Below are 19,629 nucleotides of genomic sequence, written 5' to 3' on the forward strand. Positions count from 1 at the left end.
ATGTACTTAAAACAGTGCCTAGCACACACTAAGCCATGAAAGTGTTATCTACTATTATGAATAGTATTGGGTAGACTCAGCCAACCGAGGCTCTATCAATCCACTTTAAGAGTTCTTAAAGAAACTGTTGTCAACTTAACACTAAGCTACTCATACCTCCCGTTTTACCCTTCATTACCACGACCCAGTCGCCACATACAGGGGTCCACTTTCACCCTGAAAATGGTATTAAGACTTCAGAGCTAAAAGAGCTCTAAAATCTAAAATGATCTAAACAATACATCCTCAACCAGATCCCAAAGATAGGCTTCAGGGAACCCATTTAATCACCTGATACTGCATATAAAAGTGTGTGTTGTGTGTTGTGCATATACACAACAGGTACACAGATGCCTGCTTTTAGGAAAGAGCCCAGGAATTCTCACCATTCTCCAAGGCATCTCTAACTTCAAAAAGGTAAGAACCAGAGCACTTACTCAATAAACGTATTTTCCTTATGGATAAAGCAGCAAGAGTCTTTGCCAGAGAGGTTACATGATTTAAGGAAATTAATGACAAAACAGGAATTAAAGATGAATGTCTCTCAACTCATCATCACTGAGTATTTTTCTCACTACTCCAAACATCCTATACATGTGTATTGGGAGCAGCCTCCTTTATGGAAGAAGTTTCCTTTCCTTTCCTTTCCTACACCAAGATACATGTATGTGCTCCATGTCTGACTGCACCACAGGGCATACTTCATGCTGAATTAGTATTTTCCCCCCTAACCTCAATGTCATAGATTGCCACATCATCACTGCACACACACAAAATCACCTCACAGGGCATAGTAATTAAGTTGTTTATGGTTCTATTAATTTGTTTGAAACAGAAGCTGAAATGGAAGGCAAGAAAGAAATCTTAATTATCAAGCACAACACTCTTAACCTTTACAGCATCTATGATGTTGCCCTGGTTTAATTTTACATAAAGGCCTGGAACTTGGCTTTTGACCTAACCATAAGGTGTCAAGGTACTACACTGACAGTCACAAATGTAAAAACTAGAGCATACATAGGAAACCTGTCTTGCACAGACCCTTCTTGCAAAAGTGGTCAGTAAAAATAATGAACAAGAGTGAAGCTTTAACAGCTCAAAAGTCACTGGATTCTATTTGCTTCTAAGATGTTATTTTGAAAGCAGAGAAAGCACCAAGAAGACTTAAGCAACCTATCTGTGCTCTTCCTGAATACAGCTGTTTTCAAACTTGTCTAAATGTGCAATCTAGAATACTGTAAAGAAGAAATGTTTTTTGGACCTAAAAACAACAAAATCTACAAGAGAAAGTACAGACTCACAAATTCCACCATCTCCATGTTCTCATCCTACCTTCTGACCTCCAAGGACATACAAATCCTTGGTAGCTTCAGAAAATAGCTTACTTTATTTCTCTCAACTCTGCTCCTTGACATCTATTACCTTTGGTAACTGCAGTATTCATAATAATGACCAACTTGACACACTCCTTACAGATGCTGAAATTTTCATCTCCCATCTTATCAGGATTCCCTTCACCCACATATTGATATGGGCACACCTTGAGCCTCATTAGAAGACAGAAAATATCTCTGGTATCAAAGACCCGCTTCTTCCTCTCTCTTAAACCGCTCTTCACTCTCACTGTATCTACAGGTCTACCGATCCCTAACACCTAATACTGTTTCCTGGGATCTTGTGAGTGACTTGCCATGCCTATTAAACAGCAGACTCACAATCAACAACTTTAACAATGCTACTATCTTAGAATTCTTCCCCATACTCAATAAGGCAAATTCTATCAGTGGGTTTTCCTTAGTTTTTGAATATTCTTCTCTGAGATTGCGATGTACCCTAGGAAAAAGTACAAACGCTGCTGACTGCCTCCACCATACAAAATTTTTGCCAACTCACCTAAATTATCCTCTACGGATGATCCACTTACGTACAGAGAGCTGACCCCAGCACAGTGGATATTACAAACTTTTCCCCTGTGTTAGTTTCCGACTGTTGTTGAGTAAATGACTACAAATTTAGCACCTCATTAAAATTCTCTAACAGTTCTGGAGTTCAGAAGATTCAAACAAGTTTCCCTAAGCTAAATTCAAAATGTTGGCAGGCCTGGTTCTTTCTGGAGGCTCTGAAGGGGGAATCTACTTCCTTGTCTATTTCTGCTTCTAGTGGCCACCTGTATTTCCTGGCTATAACCCTTCTTCCATCCTCAAAGTGTGTCACTCAAATCTCTGCCTGTCATCACACTGCCTTCTCTTACTCAGACTCTCCTGCAACCCTCTTATAAGGATCCTGTGGTTCTACTGGGCCCGCCAGGATAACCTAGGATGACCCCCTCATCTTAAGATCTTTAACCGAATCACACCTGCAAGGATCCTTCTGTCATATAAGGTAACAATCCCGAGGTTCCAAAAATTAATCACGGCCACATCTGGGAGTCCACTACTCAGCCTACCACATTCCTCAACACCTCACATGCTTCTGTCACTCACAGCTGATGGTCCCATCTTCTACCTTGCTAAGGAGACCAGGAGCATCAGTTCTTCAGCTTTTCTCCTCTTTACAAAGTAGTTGCTACATTCCACCTCACCCTGTCACCCATCCTTAATGACTTTCCAAATAGCTCAAAGAAGCGGTGATCCTCCTTTCCTGGGTTCTCTCTCTCCCCATGCCTCTGAATTTACAGCCTGCAGTCTTCAAGGAAAACCCGCACTACTACTATATCTTTGATATTTGTGAAAATGACTGGAAATATAAATCCAAGTAAAAATATGAAAATATCTTTGAAAATCACCAAGTCTTATGCAGAAAATTCCTCTACTAACCTTACATTAACCCTACATATCACAATAGGAAATGCTTTCCTATTTCCTTTGACATTAATTCTAATTGCTCAAAAGTAACCTATGGAGCACCATGCATAAATTTAATTTTTCCTTAATATTATATTCATTTTATAGTTTAAGGGGAAAAAATTAACTGAACACTAATATACTTGTGTATTGTTTTGATAATTAAAGCCATAATATAAGCTATGTTATAACAAATTTTCTCCATAAAATACTCAGATCTTTTCCCAATCATTAATCTTTTAAGCAATTAAAAAACGGAAAAGGAAACTTATACTAAGTAGTCCCAAATCAACCTTAAAAGTTTAACATGTTAACATTTCTTACAGAAAAAAATGAACAAACTAATAAAGCAGAGATTACAAATTCCAATGCCTTCAGAGGCTAAACAGGAGATGCAAGTCTCAAATGTGAGAAAGGAATACAGTGGCAGAAACTAAAGATCACATGCTGTGTCTAGAGATCTGTACACTTTTCTTTTTAGAACACAGAACCTGCCAACAACAAAGTACAGGAGGCAAATTTTGACCAGTGGCTCCTCCATGTAACCTGTGATCCCATTTTCACTTTCAATAGTCTGTGTGTCCCATGGTGTCTATATGCTGAGGCAGGGCATTTTAGACAGACACCTCCTAGTTAAGAGCAAAAGTCAGCTGGCTGAGTAGGTGGCAGGTGGGTAGACAGTGTAGCATCTTCTCTCATCTCTCTCTGAGCCTGAGATCTAAAATTCGAACAGTCAGAGCCAGTACTCATCGGAAGAAGAAATCTGTCTAGAAAACTCATATACATCTCACGTATGTGTCCCATCTAGCAGATAAAGTGATCTGATGACAAGTCTGGAATGAGGGTAAAAACTTCAAAGAAAATAACATAAAACATCAATAGGAAAATTTCTCTTGATATTTGGAAAATTTAAAGCATTTATTTATCTTGACTGAAGTACTGGTTACACAGGTGCATACATGCATCAAAAATATTTTATACACTTCAGTTCTGCACATTTCAATGTATATAAATTTTACCTTAATTTTAAAAAGTACTTATTTAATTAAGACCAGAACACTACACACAAAAAGGCAGGGTAAAGAGAATGAAGGATGAAAGAATTCTTACCTTATAGATATGAAGATACTTACTAATAATTTAATTTCTTTCTGTACCTAAGACTGCATATTTTTAATAAGCATTTTGAAAAAAGTGTGATCCATTAAAAAAGAATATGCACATTAATTCAAAGGTTTATGTGCCTAGTTTGTACAAGGAGCTGTGCTAGGTGTTGGAGATGCAGTGGTGACAGAGACATCAGCCTCATAAAGTTCAGGCTAGTGAGGAAGGCGGTACTGACAGTTGTTAATAATGACTGTGACAGATGCTCCAGAAGGGGCAGCACCAGGTAGAATGAGAGAGGCTGTGACAGTGGGCCATACATAGCAGGGGCCAGAGAAAGCTTACCAGAAATTTAAGCTAAGACTTAGGATAAGTAGGAACAAATCACACGGAGGGAGGAAACATTTTCAGACAGAAGATATGTGTGAAGATTCCAAGATGAGAGAGAAGGATTTTAGCAGGGCAGTAACATAATCACATGCTTTAAAGTAATAATTCTAGCAGCAATATGAAAAAGAGAATAGAGCAGAGCATAGTGAATGCTGCATGGCTAGTTACTGAGAAGTGAAGGTGCTCTGGGGTCTTGTGGGGTAGATATGAAAACAAAGAAATCGCAGATTCTAGAAATACATGATGTTAGAACAGAGGAGAAAAAACTGACAAAAATAATTCCCAGGTTTCTGTCATGATCAAATGGAATGACACTGATTATGAGCTCATGTGGAAATGCCAAGTCTGAAGTACCTCTCAGACTATGAAGGGTCCATAAACTAGGCAAACGAATTTACGATTTTTAATCTCAGAATGAGGTTGGAGACATAATGTGGGAACCGTCTGCACAGAGGCAGCACAGAGAGCTAAGGAAAGCAAATAATATGTACCAGGAGAAGGAAGGACTAAGGACTAGGACTAAGCCCCAAGAGCACTGCCATTTAAAGGCGGGCAGAGGAGGAGGAAGAGTGGCTGAAAAGAAACAGCCAGAAAAGTAGGAGGCATAACAAGGGAGTGCTTGGTCACAGAAATTAAGAACCCAACACGTCAGAAGAAGAAAAGAGTAGTCATCTGTGCCAATGCTGCTGGAAAAATCAAGGCGCATGAGGATTAGCAGTGAGCTTTGCTTTCAGAGATGTGTAGACATGGTGACGCTAGGAAGAGCAAGACTGAACAGAAGAGCTGAGGTAGAAGCAAGATGGGAACACATACAAAATGAATAAAAGATGAGAAAAAAGAGACATCAAGTGTCAACATTTCCCATGAGACATTTAGCTGTGAATGGCGATGCGAGACCCTGGGAGGCAGTGCAGGAGTCCAAAAGAAAATTCAGTGGGATTTATTTTGAAGATACAAGTGGCTGATGAGTAAGAGACCAGTAAAAAGGCAGAATCTGAAAATACTTCAGGATTTTTGCAAAGTAGAAGGAGAGGTGCTCTTTTAACACAGGTGAGGAACTGGCATTTGATAGGAGAGGAGACACTGCCCTCCACTAAAGCAGGAGGGAAAAAGAGAAACACAAAAGGGAAGAAAACACAGGTGAAACTGCAGATTCAGAGGCAAGAAATGAATATAGTTTCCACTGATGCTTTCTCTTTCTCTCTGCGAGGCAGAAGGCAAGACTGTTTAAGAGTAAGGGGACTAGCAGGACAGCTGGAGGTCTGAAGAGAAATAGTTGTTTCAAAGTGGCGGAATAAGCTAGCTGACTAGAGGAAGCGTGAGACTCCTGGGCAGTGTGGAGGGCTGCTGGAGGTTTCCGACAATGGACAACAGGGCACTGAGCTACCTGTGTGAGATTTCCCGCAGGGGGTTCCACCAGCAGAAGCCCAAGTTGCTGGTTTTATTCAGGGTTGTGGTACTAACAGATGGGTTTGATAAAAAGAGGAAGGGAAATACATCAGTTAATTTTTACTGAGCACATTACTATGGTCCAGGCCCTGTAAGTGCTTTACATGAGTGGCTACTTTAAGCCTCATGGGACTTTACCCAACTGGCACAATATTATTTTCATTTTATAAATGAAGAAGCTGAGAAATGAACTTAATTAGTTTCTTGACTATGGTCACATAATACCCAGGATTCAAAGTCTGAGATTTCATCTGCCCACTCCCACAACAGAAAAGGGGGTGGGGACTGAAATAAAACTGAAATTAAAAATAGCATGCTGTAAGATACAATTTTAAAATTCTTCTTTTATCAATGAGACATGGACCATGAAATCACAAGTGATTTTCTACCTCAGTGTTTGTGTTGGAATTTAAAGACTCACCACATCTACAACTTAATGAGAGCAACAGTAAGCTAATTTATTTCACATTTAAATCCCAGACATTGTGTTTTCACAAGCTATCTCATTAACCTCAAAATGTCAACATAAGATGAATCTATATCCTAAAGTGGAAAATGAGTCTCAGAAAGGCTAAATAACTTGTTAAGCCTTTTATCAAAACCCTGAAAACTGAAGTACCCACTCCCTGACCCTCTTTGTCAATAAGCCCTATAAACCAGGGGCAATAGGCCTGACTGAACTCACTCAGCAGAACAAAAAACTTTACAGCTATTTGTTCTCACTGGAAATTCTTTCCAAACGCTGCTTTATTACACCAAAAGAAACTAGGACACACTCTCACCACTACAACTAATAATCAAAATGAAAGAAACTGAAATAAAAATCTGAAAAGCAGAGAGCAAAATCTTAGAAGAAAATCATTATGACCAATCTCCAAACATAAACATTGAACAAGACAAGTTATCTGGCTTGATGGTTTTGCAGACACAATAATTAAACTTGATGGATCTTAATAATCACACTTAAGTTAAAAAAAAAAAGCCTGATAGTTTAATCTCCTTGAAAGCGATTAAACAGCCTAGCTCAAGTCAATGTTTTCCAAATTGTCTTGATGAACAAGGTATTTCTCATGATTTATAAAAACAAAAAGCAAAAAACAGGAATACGTGAAAATTGGAATACACATCTATAATATATATATAAAATAGATACATATTCCAAGGATTTACTATTAGGAGAGATTTACTGTTAAGAGAGATAGATGGCAACTATTAGAGTAAAACTACTACAAAAATACTTGTTTTAATATGACATCCCCGTAACTGAAGCTGTAAGGACATTAGGGTTCAAAAGCTTGCCAGAGAACATCCAGCTTTCACCTCCCACGCTGTCGGCCACCCTCACTCAAGGAGAGATGTTAGGCGGGCTTTTCAGCATTTCTCATGTTGAAGCACAAGTGCTAGACACTGAGAAAAATACTAAATCTTTCCCTTTCAGTTTTCCATTTTAATCATTAAATATATGAACAACCAAGATTTTACCTCAAATATACTAAGGTTGGTCCTCGCGAAGGGAATATTAAACAAACAAAAGCTTTCCACACTGAGTCTCACCATCCAACTAAATGTGACAGAAAGAAGACACTGTGTTTTGAAACACTTAACTTCTTAAAGGAAAAACAACAAAAAAGCTCTACTTACCATATACATTAATATGTCTCTAATCATCACCATAGCTGTTTGATGATCATTCCAAGCTTGATTTAGCGTTTGAAGAAAGTTGTTATTCAATGAATTTAGTACATCTTCTCGCACCTATTAACAGAAGAGTTCATTACAGTTTGTTTATACACACACGCACTGCACTCATACGTATACATGCACAAATCTGTTCAACAAAATAATGAAGTGGAATCTTCGATTTTAAATCAAAGAAACATGTTACAGGCCAGTAGAAATATTTCAAGCTATAATATAACCTATGTATATAGATAATTAACAAATGTGTTTTGTACAGTCCAGACCCGTCTCTTGACCTTCAGAATCATAAAGCAACCTCCTGGGCATTTCTCAACCCTCCAATGACTAAACCTCACACTTAGCATAAAATCCTAAATACTTACAAAGGAACTATAAGGCTCCACAGAACTGGCCCCAGGTTACTGCTCCAATTAAATTCCCTACTACATCTCCCCTCTTCCACCTTGGAAGAATGGTCAAAAACACTGATTTTGCAGTCAAATTACCTGGGCTCAAATCCCAGATCCCTGACTAGCTGTGTGACCTTGGGTAAATTAATCTTTGTGCTTCAGTTTCCTTATGTTTGAAATAGTATCTATTTTGCAGGATTGTCTTAAGGATTGAACTAACACTAGTAATAGCACGTGCCTGGCACGAGGAAAACACTCAGTGAGCATAAACTAGCGACTTACTGCACTCCAGCTACCACGGAGCTGCACATAGCAAACGTGCTCTGCTGAGAGTCTCCTCTGCCCTGATTCACACAGCTCACTCCCTGGCTTTTTCTGCTCCAGCTGCACCTCCACAAAGAGGTCTTCCATGACCACCTATTTCAAACAACCCCTCTCTCTACTCTCGTACCCTGCACTTTATTTTTCCTCATAGTACTTCATCACTCCCTAATTACTAGTGTATTACATATTTACATATTTATTGTTTCTCCTACTAAAATGTAAGCTCCTCGGAAGCAGGGATTCTGTCTTTTCCACATGTACCTCCCATATCTAGAACAGTGCCTAGCATATAAAAGACCCTTTATTTCATCCTCAGCCTCCAATACCATGATCCACTGCCAACAGGGTAAGCTCTTTCAGGATATCTGCCTTTGCACATCAAGTTCCTTTCAATCTGAAATGCCTTCCTAGTGCAAATCTGGTTAAGAATTCAGGAATTCCTTTCCATAGTCCACACACGTATTGCCACTTTCTCTAATAAAAGGTGACTGACCACTACTTCTTCCTGCTACACTATCAGTCCAATGGAAAGATTATTTGACTAGGAAACAGAATCTAGACTCTGGGTCTAGCTTTGTCATAAAGCAGTGTGTTTGTCCTCTAAGTTCCTACAATGCTTTGGGACTATACTGCCAACCCATTCAGTTATTCAAATCCAACCAATCCAATGGTCTAGCTCAACTCTCAGTAACTCCAGCCTAAACAGACATCTTCTATCTTTAAACATTCTTTACCATAGATAATCTGTAGTAGTGGTTAAACTTTTCCAGGTTGGGGAGAATCTTAAGTCATGGTATTGAGAAACAAATTACTTAACATGTGTGTTGAGATATACAGATATCTATAAATCTGAATTATAAACACATGTAAACAAAATGTCATTCGACTTAGAACCAAACAAGTTGTTGGAAGTGCCAAAGATTAAAAGAAAAGGTACATAACACATTATTCTCAACACCTGAGAGAGTAAGCTGAAATGGAGAAAACTGTATCTAATTTACTTTTTCTTATATATTAGAGGAAAAGAAGTCAGTAAGAGATTTTAGTGATGGGACAATAAATCTACTCTACTAAACATGCAGTATGAAAGCCACTAGTGTATACATATAATTTAGAATTTTATTATATATTTAATCTTTTGTTCACAAGACTAAGCTCCTTGACTTCAAATACATCACCCAGAAATTACTCCATAAATATGCTGACTGTATCAAAAGTGATTTAACATCCATGTCGGTTAGTTGACAGTACTGTGTAAACAAATACTTTCATGCAAAGTGGTAATATATCACTTATTTCAACTCATTAAGTCTACCACTTGTCAGATGCAAATTCCCAAGGTAGCTAACACTAACAAACAAAAAAACCCACAGCAAGCTGAAAATGTTCCTATTTACAAAGTTCATCAAGCTTTCTATTCTTTCACTGAAGCACTAAATTTTGAGTAGCAATTAAATTAAAATCATGACAATACTAGAGAAATTGCACCACATAAAAATAAAATTATATGTTTCAAACACCAGAATATCTAGAAATCAATCATCTGTAAGGACTTAAGTGAACTTCTATATATCCCCTTTGTTATAAAATCAAGTTATATGTTAGCTGTATTAAAGTCACCCTGATTTTGGAACACAAAAATGTGCTTGGTATATTTGTTGAATGAATGAAAAACTGAACAGTTAAATTTAAAAAGTTATAAAATAAGGCATATTTTCTGAAATCAATGGTCTAATACTTAATAAAATAAATATATGAAATATTTAAATAGCATCTATAGTTACACCTGCCTTTCAACAATAAAAATACAATCAACTAGCTCAATGTGTCATAAATGATAAAACTGCTTTATTTACATCATGCTTCAAAAAATTACCCTGATAAATCAGTAACACGGTGAATTTTACTTAGCAGAAAACAGCTATTAAGAGTTAATTTTGTTATATTTATTTCTGAATGATTACACATATGCACACACAGGTATGACTAAAAGCCCTTAGGTATACTTGCTGCAATCTTAATTATTCAGGTCACTCTGAGCAAAAAACCGTCCCTCTAAAACTGCCTCAGAAAAATATTTTTGTACTGATGTATGTAAAGTTAATGCATATTGGTTCAAACACACACAACAAAATGGTAGGAATGAGATAAAATTCAACCTTTATGACCATTAAAACATGCTTTTCAAAAGGAAGTTGGCATGAAAAGCAAAATACACATTAAGTGAAAAGGCTTAACCTTTATTTTTACAAATTAACATAATACAGGAAATTTGAAAAACAAAGTGGAGGCTCTGTATGTGTATGCATGTGGGTAACACTGTTAACCTCACACAACCTAACAAAACCACCATTAGTTTCTGCACCATCAAAGGCAAACAGGAAGGAACTCTGATGTAGAGGTGGTACAAGAACCATAGGGACCTGCAGATCAAGTATGACCAGCATCATTACTTGGGAAAATCCACATGAAGATTATCCAGATGAAGAATTGGAATTTGAAGGGTGAGACGATGAAGAACAAGTAACAAAGCCATGGAGGTTGAGAGTAGGATGGACTAGCTGTCACAAAGAGGCTAAATGAGTAATTGAAAACTAACGGCTATGCATGGCATCTAGCCTTGCAAAGAATAAAGCAAGATGCAGACTAATTTAAAAGAGTAGATCACAAACTTGGCAAAGAATTAGAATCATTTGGAGACCAACGGATTTCAGTCAAGAGAATGAGAAGGTAAGATACAGACTGGAAGAAAATATTTACAAAAGATACACACATCTGATAAAGGACTGTTATCCAAAATGCATAAATAATTTATAAAATTCAATAAAAAGAAAACAAACAACCCAATTAAGAAAACTGGCAAAAGACCTGGAAACCTTACCAAAAAGATACCAGATGGCAAAAAGCATACAAAAAGATGTTCAACACTTGACTAGTAAGGAACTGCAAGTTAAAATAACAATGGGATATTGCTACACATCTATTAGAATGACCAAAATCCAAAACAATGACAACACTAATTGCTGGTGAAGATGAAGGCACTCTCAATGATTGCTGGTAGGAATGCAAAGTGATACAGCCATTCTGGAAGACAGTCTGGCAATTTCTTACAAAACTAGACATACTCTGTGATCCAGCAAACTATGCTCCTTGGTATAAATATCAAAGGAGCTGATGACTTATATCCACATAAAACCCCACAGATGTTTATAGCAGCTTTATTCATAACTGCCAAAACTTGGAAGCAACCAAGATGTCCTTCAGCAGGTGAATAAACAAACTGTGGTATATCCAGATAATGGAATGTCATTCAGCACTAAAAAGGAATGCATTATCAAGCCATGAAAAGACATGGAGGAAACTTAAGTACACATCACCAAGTGAAAGACAATCTGAAAAGGCAACATACCATATGATTCCAACTATATGACATTCTGGAAAATGCAAAACTAAAGAGATTGTAAAAAAGATTAGTGGTTGCCAGGGGTTAAGGTGGAAAGAGAGATGAATAGGCAGAGTAGAGGATTTTTAGGGTAATGAAAATATTCTGCATGATACTACAGTGGTATTTCATTATACATTTGGTAACCCATAGAACATACAACAAACACCAAGAATGATCCCCTAAGTCAACTATGGACTTTGGGTGATAATGATATGTCAATACAGATTCATTATTGTGACAAATACACCACTCTGGTATGAGACATTTATAGTTGGGGAGGCTACACGTGTCAGGGGGCATATGGGAAATCTCTGTACCTTCTGCTCAATTCTGTGAATCTAAAACTGCTCTGAAAAAATAAAGTCTATTTAAAAAATTGGGGGACCCACTCAAGACCTGAAGAAAGAGAATCTGAGTGTTTTTCTTTTTAAAGCTACCCAGGTGATTCTGACACCACAGCCAGGATTAGGAAACTACTGACTTAAAAGAACCACACTAGCTATTTCTGTTCCCTCTCTTTGCATAAGTTCTTCAGTATGAACGTTTTTATACACTTATAATAATAATCCTGATGCAGTTGAGTCTGATTTCTTTAAGCCATCAATTAACATTCAACATTAACCTTACTTTAAGACAAAAGTTTCTTGCTCTATCTTTTCATTTCTAAAGCACCATGTTTCAAAGAGAAAGGGTATGTTAGAATGAAATGTAAGAAAAAATGTCATTTGAGAGTCAACTTCCAACCTAACTTCTGATCTACAGAAGAAAAAAAAAAGATAAACTGGACTCCATCAAAATTAAAACCTTTTGTTCTGCAGGTACTGTTAAAGCAATAAAAAGACAAATAGACTAAGAGAAAATATCAAATAACTTGTATCCAGGATAAAACCAAAAAATCAAAAAACCCTTACAACTCAGTAAAGAAAGCAAACAATTTAAAAATGGGAAAAAGCCTTGAACACTCTACCACAGAGGATATACAAAGGCAATTTTGCACATGAAAAGATGTTCAACAACATTAGCCATAAAGGATATGCAAATTAAAATCATGATTAGATACCACTACACACACCCATTAGAATGGTTAAAGTAAAACATACTGACAATATCAAGTGCTGACAAAGATTCCAAGCAATAGAACTCTCATACATTGCTGGTGAGAATGCAAAAAGTATATGGCCTCACAAAAAAAGTTTGATAGTACTTATGAAAATATACACTTACCATATGACCCAGCAATCCTACTTCTAGGAATTTATCCTAGAGAAATGAAAACTTCCATTCACACAAAAACCTATACACAAATGTTCATACTAACTTTATTTATATCACAAGAAACCACACACAACCCAAAGGTCTTTCAACAAATAAATAGGTAAATGGATAAGCAAACTATGGTACATTTATACAACAGAGTATCATTCAACAATAAAAAGGAACAACTATTGATACATACAACAGATTAGCTCAATCGTAAAATATGCTGAATGAAAGTAGTTAGTCTCAAAAGGCTACAAACTGTATGATTCCATTTATACAACATTCTTGAGAAAACAAAACTATACTGACAGATAACAGAGCAGCAGTTGCCAGGTATTAAGGGTGGGAGGGTATGTGACTATAAAGGGAAGACAGAATTTTTCTGGGGAGAAGGACGTTCTGATTATGACAGCAGTTACAAGAATCTATACACGGGCTAAAATTTATAGAAATGTGTATAAAAATAAAAGGCTAATTTTATTGTATATTGACATTTTAAAACTTGCAGCAATTACGATTCTCAAGTTGGGGTCTATTTCATGATTCTTATACTATAAACATAAGCTACAATCCACAATCTTTATTCATAAAAGCAACCTGAATGACAAACAATGAAGAACTGTTCATTATTTAGAGTATATCAACTTCACAAAGTCCTCTGCAGTAATTCAAACTGGCATATGACACTCTTCATTTCTGTGAATATAGCTTTCCCCGTCCTCTTTATTACACCCTTAGCAAAAACAAAGTGTATTACTAAATCAAAAGAAAATCTTTATTTTTCAACACTATAGTAACACCTATTCACTGATAAATTAATGTCCAAATTACAAAAAATACATCTTCAAATCAATCAAATTACTGGCAAAGGAAGGAGGAAGAGATGGATGGAAAGGGGGATGACACGGAGAGGCGAGCAGGCACAAGAGTGACTGGGAGCTACAAGGATTGTAGCACATGGACGGACAAGGAGGCTGACCTTGGGCCAGCAACTCTTTGGCTGTTGGAGAGTTGAAGGATATTATTAATCTACACAGTATCCCCCCACCCTCTAAAACACACATGTAATTGTTTTTAATCATTAATGAAAATTTTTTCACCCTCTAAATTTAAATGCCTGGGGCAAAATCCCAGCCAGCCAATCCTAATTAAATATCTAAGTAACACAAAGAAATCAGCTAAAATGAGTTATAAAGATTTTAATTCTAAAGTTCACTGAAACCAGAACTGAGCTATATAATTAATGATGGCACAGACTACTAAAAAGGACTTTCTTCTTAAAAAGTCTTAAAACTCAGGACAATAATTAATCGCAAAATAGACAAATCTCTGAAAATACGATGTTTTTATTTAGCATTATTTTACACTGAAATACACATCATGTATTAAAAACATAAAATGAGGCATGAATAACATGGCACACGTGCTAATAAAAAACCATTTAAAAGTATCACAGAGACACTATAATGTTAAGAGGTGCGACCTCTTATAAACCTGCAGAATTTTAATGTTCATCCAGGAGCTAAAACAATCAGTTAGTTGCTCAGGGCAGTTACTAATCAGAACTTTGACCAAGTTATTTAACCTATATGGTCCGTTGGTCCTCTTCCCTGTAATATGGCTGGGGTTGAGTAGATCATTGGCATTCATGCAATGCTCCGCTGAGATGCCTTGGTACCACTCCAGAGTGAGCTCTGTTTCCCCTGATTAAATATGATTTATATTGGTTTTGTATGATTTTAAAAGTGAAGTTTTTCACTGCTGTAAAATAGAGGCATACCTTGAAGATACTGTGGGTTTGGTTCCAACTACTGAAATAAAGCAAATAAAGGAGAGGGAAGGTATAGCTCAGTGGTAGAGTGTGTGCTTAGCATGCACAAGGTCCTCGGTTCAATCCTCAGTATCTCTATTAAAAATAATAACAATAATAAATAAATAAATAAACCTAATTACCTACCCCTCCAGAAAACAAAACAAAATAAAAAACAAAAAAAAAGGGAGTCACATGAATTTTTTCATTTTCCAGTGCATATTAAAGTTATCTTTACACTATACTATAGTTTATTAAGTGTGCAACAGCATTCTGTCTAAATAAACAATGTACATATCTTAATTTAAAAATGCTTTATTGCTGAGAAATGTTAAGCATCATCTGAGCCCTCAGCGAGTCATAATCTTTGTTGATGGAAGATCTCGCCTTGGTGTTGATGGCAGCTGACTTATCAGAGTGATGGTTGCTGAAGGTTGGGTGGCTGTGGCCAATTTCTTAAATAAGATAATGAAGTTTGCTGCATCAATTGACTCTTCCTTTTGAGAACAATTCCTCTGTAGCATGCAATACTGTTTCATACCTTTTACCAACAGTACAACTTTTTCAAAAGTGGAGACAGTCCTTTCAAACCCTGCTGCTGCTCCATCAACCAAGTTCATGTAGTATTCTAAATCCTTTCTTGTCATTTCAACAACCTTCACAGCATATTCACCAGGAGTACATTTCATCTCAAGAAATCACTTTCTTTGCTCATCCATAAGAATTAACTCCTCATCCATTAAGGTTTTATTTAGAGGCTGCAGCAATTCAGTCACATCTTCAGGTTCCACTTTTTAAATTCTAGTTCTTCTGCTACTTCCACCACAACTGACGTTACTTCTTCTACCCTTCCAGCCCCTCAAAGTCATCCATGAGGGTTGGAACCAACTTCTTCCACACTCCTTGTTAATATTGATATTTTGACCTCTTCCCACATCATGAATTTTCTTAATGGTATCTAGAATGGTGAATCCTTTCCAGGAGGTTTTCCACTGACTGTGCCCAGATCCATCAGAGAAGTCACTATCTGTGGCAGCTATAACCTTATGAAATGTATTTCTTAAGTAATAAGACTTGAAAGTCTAAATTATTCCTTGATCCATGGCTACAGAATGGATGTTGTGTTCGCAGGCATGAAAACAACATTAATCTTTTGTACATCTCCATCAGAGCTCTTGGGTAACTAGGTACCTTGTCAAGGAGCAGCACTATTCTGAAAGGAATCTTTTCTTTTTTTCTGAGCAGTAGGTCTCAATAGTGGTTTAAAATACTCATTAAACCAAACTATGTGCTATCATCCAAGCTGTGTTTCATTTATAGCGAACAGCAGAGTAGATTTAGCATAATTCTTAAGGGTCCTAGGATTTTCAGAATGGTAAATAAGCTTCAACTTCAAGTCAACAGCTACACTAGGCCCTAACAAGAGTCAGCCTGTCCTTTGAAACTTTGAAGCTAGGTACTGACTTCTCCTCTCTAGCTATGATTCAAAGTCCTAGATGGCATCTTCTTCAAATAGAAAGCTATTTTGTCTACACTGAAAAAAATCTGTTGTTTAGCATAGCTACCTTCACGATTATCTTAGCTAGATATCCTGGATTACTAGCTAGAGTCTCTCCATCAGCACCTGCTGCTTCACCCTGCACTTTTATGCTATGGAGACAGCTTCTCTCATTAAACGTCGAAACCAATCTCAGCTAGCTTCCACTGTCCTTCTGCAGCTCTCACACCTCAGCCTTCACAGAACTGAAGACAGTGAGGAACTTACTTGGGATTAAGCTTTGATTTATGGGAATGTTGTTTCTGGTTTGATCTTCGATCCAGACCACTCAAACATTCTCCATATCAGCAATAAGGCTCTTCCACTTTCTTATCATTTGTGTGTTTACTGGGAAGCACTTTTAATTTCTGTCAAGAACTTTTCCTTTTCCTTTGCATCCACAACTAGGCCACCTGGTGCAAGAGGCCTAGCTTTAGCCTATTTCAACTTTCAGCGTGCTTTCCCCACTAAAGCTTAACCATTTCTAGCTTTTGATTTAAAATGACAGATGGCCTACTCTTCCTTTCACTTGAATACTTAAGAAGCCATTGCAGGATTATTAACTGGGTTAATTTCAATACTGTTACATCTCAAGGAATTTCTATTCCCGAGGAGAGGGAAAGAGACAGGGGAGCAGCTGGTCAGGGAACAGTCAGAACACACAGAACATGCATTAAGTTCACCATCCTCTTTGAGCACAGTCTGTGGTGCCCCAAAACAATTTCAACAGCAGCATCAAAGATCACTAAGCGCAGCTCACCATCACAAGTACAGTAGTAACGAAAAGGTCTGAAATACTGGGAGAACTACCAAAAAGTGGCAGAGACGCTAAGTGAGCAAATGCTGTTGGAAAAATGGCGCCTGACTGACCCGTTAGTCACAGGGTTGTCACAAACCTCAATTTATAAAAACGCAGTATCTGTAATGTGCAGTAAAGCTAATAAGCACAATAAAACAAGATGTGCTATAACTGAGAGCCACTGGGTAAGTACTAAGTATCTTTGTTGGCTCTAAATTCTAAAACATATTGCTTGTTTCACATGATGGAATCAGAGTATTTATATAAATATGCAACATACACCATGATCAAAAACAGCATTTAAGTTTCTACTTGCAACATGTGAATTTTTCAAAGCCTGCACATGTTATCTGGGGGCTTGTCACTTTACAAATTTTACCAGTTATATAAATCCTGTTTTTCCAATGATGTCATTAAAGAATTATTCCTGAAGACCTCAAAATATTTTTCACTTCATCACACCAGAGTGACGTGATACAAACTTACCAATAAAAGTGGCTTACTCTGTAAGTGAATCTCAGTGGGAGCCAAGCCATGGAGTGGAAAGAGCATCTTTCCTAATCTTGACACATTGTTTGAAAGAAGTTCCACAGCTCTTCCCTTTATGCTGAGTCTTGATTTAAAAGATTACATGGTGAATAGTGGGAGCACAGGAATACAGACAAAAGGCCCAACTGCCTGATTCAAATCATTGACTCAACACTTAGTAAATGTGTGACCTTGAGAAACTTACTTAATTTCTTTGTGCATCAGTTTTTATAAAATAGGAACAGCACCTACTTCAAGGAGCTGTTGTGTGAATAAATTATATACACAAAATACTTAGAACAGTGCCTGTCCCACAGTAAATGTCGTATGTGCATCTGCTGCTATTATAATATTACTTGTATTACATATTCATAATATTATTCGTATACATATTTGAATCTTGCTACTCAAACTGTGGTCTGCACAGAGCAGAATCATGGTAAATATCATCGTCATCTGTGAGCTGGACCCAATGAATCATAATCTGCATTTTAATAAGATGCCCAAAAAATTCCTAAGTGCCTTAAATTTTCTGAAACAAGTGACATAAAACACATATACAAATATGTTCACATATTTTATACAGTATTTTCTAAATTCTCAATTTCCACGTGATTCTTGCTTTCCCTTCCTCTAAAGAATAGAAACTTCTTGATAACTAGAAGGAATTCTTTTATCTCATACTTTGAGGGGTTCATAATGGAGTCAACCTCCATACAGGTTTGGTGAATAGAAGCTGCCATCTCATAATACATACAACCACCTTAAGATTTTTGTATTTCAAAGCAAGCTTCCACTAAGGTCAGGAGAATTCATCTTAACTTTTGCAGGTATTTTAAACCTTCCAAAAACTCACTAATGATAAGAGATTCTTGAATGAAATAAAATTCACTGCCCTCTTGGTATTTTCTAGATAGACTGACAATATTATTCTCCTTATCCTAACTTTTAGAATAAAGGTGGCAAACTCAGAGGAATCATACCAGTATCAGTAACAAAACATAAGACAGTCACTGCAGGAAAACTTTTCTTGATTGCTGTCAGAAGATTCTTCTGTAAGTAATTTTACTAATGTATACATAGTTAGTAATACAAGTTTAAGCATTTCACAAAGAGCACAGTACTTGTAATTTCAAAATCAAATTCATTCCTAGTGGCAATATTCCCTACTTACTCTTCAAGTGTCTAAAATGAAGCTCTTAATACAAAAGGATACAAAAAAATTTCCCCAAACTGACAATTCAAATGTTTAACGATTACTTCCAAGCAAGGCAGGGTGCTAGGCACCATGGGGGATACAAAATGCATTCAGTCCCTTTACAATCTCTATGGGGGAGGGGAGAAAAGAGCCTAATATGAGCAATCATATGACCTCAATACAAAGTAAAATCAATGACTAGTACTGGAGAAGTCATGCAGTTCAAAGCATGGGCATATGATGGCAGTTAGGACAACACATTTTCATAGTTTCATAAAGAAAATCTGCTACATGTTAAAATAAAAAACATGAATTTGAGATTTTTAAAAAATATTTTCTTAGTTCAAATATTCTTCCCAATTTTTAAAAATAAAATATCTTGGAAAATTAGGATTTTAGGACAAAGTGATGCCATGAAAAAAATGGTAGCTTTAACCTACTGGTTAGAAAGGAAAACAGAAAAAAAAAAAAAAAGCAATATACCACAGAAGGACAGTATGATTATCACACTTGCAAAGTACTGCATTCCCAAAGGTTAAGACAATAAGACATACATTAAAAGCCATTATAGCACTAGTACCATAGTTAATCTTTGAATACCAAGGACAATGACAGAATAAATAGTAAAACATACACAAAACACAGCAATGTGGTAATTAGTCTTATTGTAATTCTCCTGAGCACCATGGAGGGAAAAAATAGTTTCACAAGATCACACAATCTGGTTCCCAGCAGAGTGACAGACACCGGTCTCAAGAAATCAAAAGTAAACAGCCGAAAAATTACACTGTACTTTTAAATGGCATAATACAT

At 36.8% G+C, this 19,629-nt stretch overlaps 1 protein-coding gene across 3 annotated transcripts in view; it reads right to left on the reverse strand.

Annotated features, from left to right (window-relative positions):
* The window catches only part of CUL3 (cullin 3), an 85,496-nt gene that overhangs the window by 44,251 nt on the left and 21,616 nt on the right, over positions 1-19,629 (reverse strand). For all 3 annotated transcript variants that reach the window (XM_032480353.1, XM_032480352.1, XM_032480354.1), the window contains one exon: positions 7,467-7,580. In XM_032480353.1, coding sequence (XP_032336244.1) covers positions 7,467-7,580 — 114 coding nt within the window. The remainder of the gene's footprint in view (positions 1-7,466; positions 7,581-19,629) is intronic.

This window comes from Camelus ferus, chromosome 5 (assembly GCF_009834535.1).
Source record: "Camelus ferus isolate YT-003-E chromosome 5, BCGSAC_Cfer_1.0, whole genome shotgun sequence".
NCBI classification, from domain to species: Eukaryota; Metazoa; Chordata; class Mammalia; order Artiodactyla; family Camelidae; genus Camelus; species Camelus ferus.